Source organism: Momordica charantia (genome assembly GCF_013281855.1).
Source record: "Momordica charantia cultivar OHB3-1 chromosome 1 unlocalized genomic scaffold, Mcharantia_2.0 BLBB01000001.1, whole genome shotgun sequence".
Taxonomy (NCBI): Eukaryota; Viridiplantae; Streptophyta; class Magnoliopsida; order Cucurbitales; family Cucurbitaceae; genus Momordica; species Momordica charantia.
The window spans coordinates 13,561,310-13,570,766 of NW_028275157.1; the positions used below are offsets into that span (position 1 = coordinate 13,561,310).

The following is a 9,457-nucleotide window of genomic DNA, read 5'->3' on the forward strand; positions in this document are numbered from 1 at the left end:
TTTAAGGTTTAAAATTTAAATACTCTTTTGTCTACGTAATTTATTTTGACAAAAATTCAATTTCATTTAGAGGGTGAGGTGAATAATTTCCAAGTAGTTCGAAACAGTCTAAAGTTAAACCGACTCAAAATTAAACCGATTTGTACAGCTGAATATTTTATTTTTACACGTGGACAAATCACATCTTCCGTTAAATCTAACCTAAATTTTAACTATATGGACTAAATTTTAACCAATTTTAAAATAGGGACTAAATCATTAGTTTGAAAGTTCAAATACTAAATAAATTTTTCAACCTTCAATTTATAATTACGTGTTAGATTTCGTGAATCAAAATAGAACAAAACTCATATGAAAATTTGAGCTTAATTTCGAGTCAAAAAGTAAGAATAGAATTGATTATTTAAACAAAACCATTGTGACGTTTTACCTAATTTTTGTCCCTTACATGCGATGCTGATGTGTTTCCATAGAATCATTAGTAGAAAGAAAAGATTTTGTAATATGGAAGGAAACTTAAGAAATTGATTGACATTTGAGTTAAATATTGAAGAAGGGAAGCTTAATACAAAATTTATTAGTAATTCATCAGGGATTTGAAAAGAGTGTTAATTCAGATTTAAAAAGAATATTACTCATTTAATTCAGATTTTCGTGTTCGATTTCATAAATAAAGATTTATTAAGTTAATATGTAAAACAAAATTGAATATTTAAAGATTTATTAAGTTAATATTTCAAAACCATGTTGAGAATGAGGGAAGTAAGTAATGTCCTATATGTAAAACAAAATTGAATATTTCGTCAACTTGCTCCACAAGTATTTTTTGAGAATTTGTGGCCACAGGATCAATTACTTTATCTAAGACGTGGCAAAATTATTAACACTAGATCATATACTTTGTCCAAAGTCAAGATGCTGCAGATTTATGGCCACTAGATTAACTCTTTGTCCAATGTTAAGATGTGGCAAATCTATAGCCATTCGATCATACACTTTGTTCACGCTAGGACGTGACATATTTGTGGCCATAAAATTATTTGATGGGCAAGTATGCTTGGACTATAAATAGATGGTTCATACTTGGCAATCCATCCCAAAATCTCCAAATCAATTTAGCTAAAGTGTGAGACTTGGTGAGATAAAAATAGAGAGTTTTTTCTTATGAGATATTTTTTCCCTCTACATGACAAATAAAGTTTGTAATGCTTATTTTTATTTAGAGGTATTCTTCTATCCTTGCCCCTAGTTTTTACCTTAATTTGTTTTTGGTTTTCCATATGAAACCACTGTGTCCTTCCCCTCCTCAATCTACTTTTAGCTGCGATCCTACTCTATCTGATATTAATCTTTAACCCAACAGTTTATAACTAGGTCTCTTGTCTTTTCAATATAGGATCTTCATCAGATCAAACACCTATAAAATTTGAATTTTCGAGTCACCAATCAACCCAAAAATTTGAACTTCTGGTGAGCTTGAAAATTTGCACAAAGCTTAACAAGTGATAATCAATATTAAATAGAGAAGAAATAACATTACATCAATTCGACCGTAAGAGGACCTTCTACCCATATATCATGTTAAATCACCATAATCAACTCAAAAAATTTAAACGCGTGGATTAAAGTAAATTTAGTAGTACACATTTTTTTAACAACAAAGAGGGAGAGAGAAGAGGCAAAAACAATTTTCTGAATTTCTAAGAGCTTTAGGGATTTTTTTTTTTTTTTTTTCCCCTTGGGTGGAGAGTTCTACACTTGAAAATTGAAAGAGGGTTGAAAAATTGTTACCCTATACACAGAAGAGTTGTCCTGTTTGGGGTGAAAGAAAATATGAAAGAAAAAGAGAGAAAAATAAAAATAATGTAATAGTTGTTTTTTTATGCCTGCCCATTACTTTCACTTTCACTCCATTCCTTGATTGCTTGTTTTACTGCCTTTTTCACCACTTGGGGCTTTATGATTTTGGTGCCTTCGTTCTGTTCAAAACACCACCCAAATAATTCAGTTTTCACCATCTTTCATTATAACAACAATCAAGATTTTGACACATTATGAGTTATTTACACTTATTTTTATCTTTTTTTCAAAATTACTTTTGGAATGTACTCTAGTCAATGTTAAAAAACAGAAGATTGGTTTTCTTAATATATATATATATATATATATATATATATATATATATATATATATATATATATCTCTAAGTTTTTCATTTTTATCATAGAGCAAAATTGTTTACTATGATTCATTTAAAATGTTGGACAAAACTTCAAAAGTTTAGACCAACATTACAAATAAGTTTGTATTGATAACTTTTTTTTTTCTAATTTTCATTAATAAGAGAATTTAGTTTGAGAAACTAACTTTATTTATTTTAAAATTTAGCTGCAATTTCAAAAATAAAATAAAAACAAATCATTTTCACGCCGTGTTAATAACATTATAAACAGACTATTTGGAGAGTACGAATTAGAGGAATATCCTCCATCATAATTGTTGTGAATTTATCTTACCATAAAGATAGAAAAAATCATATGAGAGTTTTCCCTCATAAATTTAGTACTTAAATTTTTTAAATGTATTTGATTGGTTATAAATTTTGAAAAGGATGTCTTTTAATTTTAACTACCATAGCTAAGTCTCTCAATTTTAAAAAAATATCTAATAAATCACTTATGTGTCTACAAAAATACCATAACAACTACAACAACTATGTTTAACGTCTAAAAGTTAACTAAATTTTTTAAAGTTAAAAGACGAATTAGACACAAAAATTGAAAGTTGAGTGTTGGAATTAACAAGTTGAAAAAGTAAAGAGAGAGGTGACCTCTTCCCCAACAGCTTGGAGTTGAAACGAATCGGAGCACGACACGGTGGCGTCGAGGACTTCGAGGCCCAATTTCTCAAAAACTTCTAGAATCCGAACCAGCAATCCCGGTGAATTCCTCTCCAAATACACATTTATCACAAAACCCCTCTCTACGCTCTCCACATTCACCTCCTGCATCTCAATAACTTCAAAATTCAACCACCCAAAATGAAAGGAAAAAAAAAAAAGAAAAATATGTCTAAATGAAAATCCATTGAATTGATATCATATGATTTCAAATTAGGGATGTCCATTTTCTATACAGGAATATGTCTAAATGGAGCGAAAATTCTCGGTTTAGATCCCCCAGGACGGACCCTCCCCACCTCACCTTAAGTTAATACACACAATAAAACAATCATATTAATTATTCTCTATATACATATTAAAAAAAATTGTTTTCTTTTTGCATCATCCATCCGACGAGGTTTTATGATTAAAGAGAAGAAAATTATTTAATTGAGAAATAAATCATAGAAAAAACAATAAATATTAATCATATTAATTACTCTTTATATATCTACAATATCACCCCTTCCATGGGTTTTATGGTTAGAAATTTGTTTAGAAAAAATATTTAATTGAGAAATAAGTTTAAAAACAATAAACGGAAAAAATTATTCACGAGAATCCAATCCTCGTGAATTCTCCGCCTCAATCCCTGTAAAATTTTGTGGATAATTTTGCAGGGATGAGGCTTCTCCGTCCCTGACCTTGAACAACCCTATTTTAGGCGCAGGCAAAATCAAACTCGATTTGATCGATTTTTCAAAGATTAAATTTGGAGAAGAAATTGAGTTTGAAATTGAATAATTGAATGATGAGAAAAGTACAGCACTAGAGCTTGTGGATGCACGAAATTCTTTGGACTTATGATTCTGAGAAGAAGCTGCTGCTTTCTTTCGCTCCCTCGAACCCATTTGGGGGCCACCAAATTTGAACCTCCGCCGTCCGCCGTCCGCCGGCTGCCGTGTCTCCTCTCCTCGCCGGCTGCGCGCCACCAGAGGGCCTTTGCTTCCTCTGCACAGCTCTTAAAATAAAGCAAACCAAGAGCTCCTCTTCATTTATATTTGCTTTTCTTTTTCTTTTTCCTTTTTTTTTTACTTTTTAATATTTTTTGCCATTGCACGAGTGCTTCTGTTTCACCTGGAAATTCAAATTTTGTACTTTTCCAAAGCATATTTACGTGATTGCCCTCCCTTCCCTACTTAAATTTCTCTTAAAAAATTGCCAATTATTTAGTTTATTTATTTTGTTAAAAATTAAAATACAAGTTTGTACTTGAGCAACAATTGTCGTATTTTAAAAAATTTCTAATAAATTTGTTAAGTTTTAAAGTTGCGTTTTTCTGTACTCAAAAGATATATATATATATATATATATTTTCTCTTGTCCTTAGACTTAATTTTTTTTTATAAATAAAATTTTGAACAACTTCCAATCATGTATCTAATGAATTCTCTAACCAACTATATTAGTTTAATGCTTCCTAGTTCATGTTAACTTTATTATCTAAAGATTGCATTATGAGCTGATTTTTCACTCATTCAAGTATTCAGTGGTACTGACAGAATTTAACTACGCAAAATTAAAATTTTTTAGAGATATATATTAGAAACTTTTTAAAATATAAAGAGACTAGATAGAGATACCATGTTTAAAGTTGAAAAGTTTAATTTTAAAATATTTTAAAGCGTATGGACTAAATAAACACAACTTTTTAAAATATAAAGAGATATATTTTGTTTAGAAATTATTCCTTATGTGTGAAGGTTCTTTTAACATGATTAGTAGCTTATTGCCCATTTTCTTAGGAAACTGCTAAAAAAGGTAGAGTATGATGAGGAAAAAGTCCTTTGGTGAAAATCAAGGTACATTTCACAAACCATCAAGATAGATGGGGAAGATTGGGTATTAGAATTTCGAAAGTATCTTGTCAAAGATACTAGATGTTTTGATTTTTCATTCGAGATAAATACCAGTGTCATACCAACTTTACACGTGAGTTGATTAGTACGCTATTGCATAAAATGTAGCATTGATTTACTACAAGAGTCATTCTCATGTTTAAAGTCAAGTTCAACATCTATTTTTGAAAGCTATTGATACACGAGGAGCTATTAAATCCCTACATTTGGTAGATACAAGAAAATTATAATTATTCATGTGTCAATATAATTATTGTTAAAATTCTTTGTTATAAATTAATGCACATACTATGATATATGTCTAATCTATTTGCAATTTATTACACCATATATTAGAATTCTATAATAAGTAGGGTGTTGTATATATTATGCGAGAGTGTGGAATATTAAAAATTATAATTAACCTAGTGGGCAAATACTTTATACATCATCCGACTTAACATATATAATTATATAATTATATATGTAATTATATAATGGGAGTAATAAAAAAAATAGTACTTGAAAGAATGAAATAGATATGAGATCCAAGAAGATCAATGCTAAAAGTTAAATGTTTAGTATATAAAATGCCCTTTGATCTTTTTAGTTGGTTTCTTTCAATTTTGTGCACAATGCTTTGAAATTTTCAATTTCTACCCCATTATTTTATTTTATTTTGAAAAAGAAGGGTATTCATCACAAATTTTTGTTAAAATATCTAGCAAAAGTTAAATAATTAAGGGTAAAACTAAAATTTTTAAAAAGTTAAATGCAAGTACATAAATTAGGTTTATGATTTATTTACTTAAAAATTTCCCTAATCCAAGTACATGATTTTAATTTTGCTCTTTTTTATTTTTTTTAATTCAATAAGACATGATGGATGTGAATCTCCGACCTTTAGTAGAGTAAATATGATATTGATTAGCTGGATTAAGCTTATATTCCTACCACTTTAATAATTTGATATTTTAAAAGTTCTAATTTCAATAAAAAAACTCTTAACAAAAGGTGTTCATGATAGGCTATAAATGAAGTGACATGTGTCCGTGCATGAATCTAGATTAGTTTAAGCTATGGACATGATACTTGACCACATACATTCGAAAACTTAAGTTAGAACTTAGTTAAATTGCATAGAGATCTCGTACCTCTGAGAAGGTGGGGCTCTACCGTTTATAAGGGAGATTTCTCTCTCAAATCGACATTAAGGATTGACTTTTTTCAAGTTGGTAATAGGTGATTTATCGATTTTGTCTTTGACCCAATCTGACATTCAGATATGTATTTCTCGAACTAACGGTTTCACGTGACAAACTCTGAACCTACCCTAGTGAAAATTTTGTCTCTCTTCAACCCATGGAAGACAAAATTGAAACTAAAGAGGCATTGGATATAATTTAGTTATAAAAGAAATAAAAATTTGAGGAGGTCATTTTAGGAAAAAGAGATGGAAAAATAGAGGGGAGAGAGAGAGAGAGAGAGAGAGAAAGGAGCCCCGTGAGAGAAAGTTTGGAGGGATTGACAGCTAAACACCATTTTAACGCAAACTCTTTTTCGCAGATATCGAAGTTATTTTTCTCTCTCTAAAAACTCTGTATTGTCTCATTCCCTCTCTCATCACGTGCAGATTCCTCCACTGAACACGTTAGGCCCTCCCTTTATGCACGTGCCACCCTTCCTCTCCCCTTCACCCCAGTCTTCTTGGACCTTCCCTTCTATATACAAAGAGGTTGACTTCGCCAAAATTTTCCCTTTTTCTTTTGTTTTGTTTTTTATTTTCACTTTTTTTTTTTTTTACTTTCTCTCCCTCTTTCACATCTAATTGAAAAAATTCAAAAAAGATCTGCCTAACACAAACATGGAAGAGTATGGATAAGAAAACTGTGTAAGATATCGAGAACCCTTTAAATCACTACATTACTTGATTCAAATGATTCTCACGAAGGCCAAATTGTACGAGGAAGTCCAATTCATTTTTTTCTTATTTAACTTGAGATTAAGGAAAAATACTTCTTTTTTTATTGTACAATCAAGGAATTAAAAAATAATTATTATAGTATTGTTGTTTCATTTTTTTTAATGAAAACTATCCGGTAAAATAATTAGATAAAATAGCTTCGACCTTGCTACATTTTCTCTTCGTGACCATTTTACCACGGTAGAGGGTGAATTTTAATTTTAAAATTTAAAATTTTCATTAACCAAAACAAGAAATTTAGCTGATTTGTGTTCACGGGATGGGGCAAGGAATGTATTCTTTATCTTTGTCTTGGTTTAGGTGATGGAAATAAAATGTCTACAAAACGAGGAGTTTAAATGGTAATTAGCTACTCGGTTTAAGGCAAATTCTGGTAGTGGACTCAGTCCTCTGAACCCAACCAGAATTAGTTTAAATTGAAATGTCTAAATCTCTGAGATATTCATAAATGAATTAAATTTATCATTAAATTTTTAGATTAAGTATGATATCAGAGACGGAGATCGTGTGTTCGAATCCTGTATTGTTGTTTACTCTTTATTTATATTAATTTCCACTTGTTGGGTTTTGTTGTATTGAGGGATGGTTTATTCATTCTCGATATGATTGCAAAAATACTCGAATCTAGCTACAATCAAGATAGTTAGAAATCATTCAAATCTTGAAAAAAGAAACATCTAAAACAACTTGAAGAATCAATATATGCAAATGAAAAAATTAATCTTAATCAGAAGAAAGCGTGAGTTTAAAGTTAAAATTGCCTTAATTTGACTTCAAAAAAGTAAATATTTTCTTTATTACTATTATTTCTACTATTTCTGTCCATTAAAAGAATAATTAGAGATTCGCCTCAACGCAATTCACTTCCTTTTTTTCCTCTCTTTTTTGAATCAATTATTTCTTCGCATTTCTTAATGAACCAGCCTGCCATGGAAATTGGGGCAACTTCTTTATTTTAAGGTTCAAATGTTTAATTATTTAATCTTTATTTGTTTGATATTACATAACTTTGCTTATTTTATATACAACAACAAGATCATGATGTTACAATAAAATATATGTGGTGAAACTTTCAAAAAGTTAAAATAAGAAAGAAAAAATAGTTGGCAAACACATTTTATATCTCATTCAAAAAAATAAATAAAAAATAGATATTATTAAATGAGATTTTAGATTAAATTAGAATTTTAGTATCTGATCTAACTCACAATCTCTTAGTTAGAGGTATATATCAATTGTCGTTGAACTATGTTCACTTTAACATTTGAACTTTATATTTAATAAGTCTTTAAACATTAAAAAAATATCTAATAGGTCTTTAAACTCTCGTATATGTTTGCTTAATGGATCCTTGAATTTTAGAAAATGACTAATAAATCTCTTACTTATAAGACATAAAATTGAAAGTTGAAAATTTTACTAATCACTTTTTCACACGACTTTAAAAGTCTAGGAACTAAAAATTTTAATCTAACATATAGAGTTTATAATGCACATAAATCTAGTATATCGATAATATATTTAGAAAATTAAATTTAACATAACCTATCATTTTTTATAGTATTAAAATATGTTTGAGGATAGTTTTAGCATGACCAAAAGTATTTTGTCACGAGAAAAAAATTTCTCCCTCAAAATTACCATATCTAAGAGTCACATAAAAGTGATTTTACAAAAGGTCAAAATTATTAAAGTAATTTGTGATAAAACACTTTTTTAGAGTGTTTTTTTTTTTTACCAAAATACTTAACCAAAAGACTTCAAACACACTTTTATGAGTATAAAGTTAAATATCGAAGTAATTTACTCATCCAATAAATATTCCTAACCGCATAGTAGGTGATACCACAAAGCCCAAGACTCTTGACACTATGTCATCTCCCACAAGACGAAAATATTTAAATTTACTATAACCTACCAACTTAAATTCCATAAAGTGCGATGATACAATTGAAAAGATCATATAGCAACATTTAAATCTCGACTTTTTTTTTATAATATAGCTCTTTAGTTTTTTACCCCTATAACTCGAGACATTCGTGTTCGATCAAATGCCTAAATTCAAGTGACATCGACAATTCTTCTTTCATATTAAGCCTATTCAAATATTTGAATCCGAGACTTCATGATAGATGATACACAAAGTCTAATGCCTTTGTCAATGGAGTCTTCCGCGTCTTCGGCGAGGGGTTTAAATCTCAAAAATCGAAGTAGAAAGAGGAAAATCAAGAAGTTAAGTTGCTATTTATGGAGATTTTATTTTACCACAAACATTGTCTTGATTGCACACAAACAAACCGCATATGTACCCACCTATTCACGTGTACCCATTAATCATCACAACCGAACAATTTCCTATCACAATTCACAACACAAAAGTTTGACTTACTCCCAAGTTACTTATTTCCCCTCCTCCACCATATTACAATAGCATTTTGAAAGGCTAAAAAAACCCTACGTACAACAATTCTGTGACCAATGGACTCTTTGCTTCCTTCCAAGAAGAAAAAACATGATCTAGAGGTGAAATAGATCTGGTTAAGTTTGATGGATGGTGAGAGCTGATCCAATCGAATCAGATGAACTAAATTAAATCCAAAGAGAAGAAAAGGACGAGTAGAAGGCCAATTTAATTGAAACTTGTTTTCATGGAGGGTAGGGTGAAAATTGACCCCTCCTTTCCCATCGAAAGAG

General features: G+C 29.7%; 1 protein-coding gene and 1 long non-coding RNA gene across 2 annotated transcripts; one reads left to right on the forward strand and one right to left on the reverse strand.

Moving 5' to 3' along the window:
- The first annotated feature begins 267 nt into the window (after positions 1-267).
- On the forward strand, positions 268-4,053 carry LOC148213299 (uncharacterized). Its single transcript, XR_015789800.1, has 2 exons — positions 268-1,225; positions 3,562-4,053. It is a non-coding gene; the product is annotated as an uncharacterized LOC148213299 (long non-coding RNA).
- LOC111013797 (uncharacterized) lies at positions 1,598-3,840 on the reverse strand. Its single transcript, XM_022288318.2, has 3 exons — positions 3,706-3,840; positions 2,831-3,004; positions 1,598-1,979 (listed from the first exon to the last, which is right to left on the reverse strand). Exons 1-3 carry the CDS (start codon positions 3,790-3,792, stop codon positions 1,881-1,883), a joined length of 360 nt encoding a protein of 119 aa, XP_022144010.1. The 5' UTR covers positions 3,793-3,840; the 3' UTR covers positions 1,598-1,880.
- Positions 4,054-9,457: the final 5,404 nt, after the last annotated feature.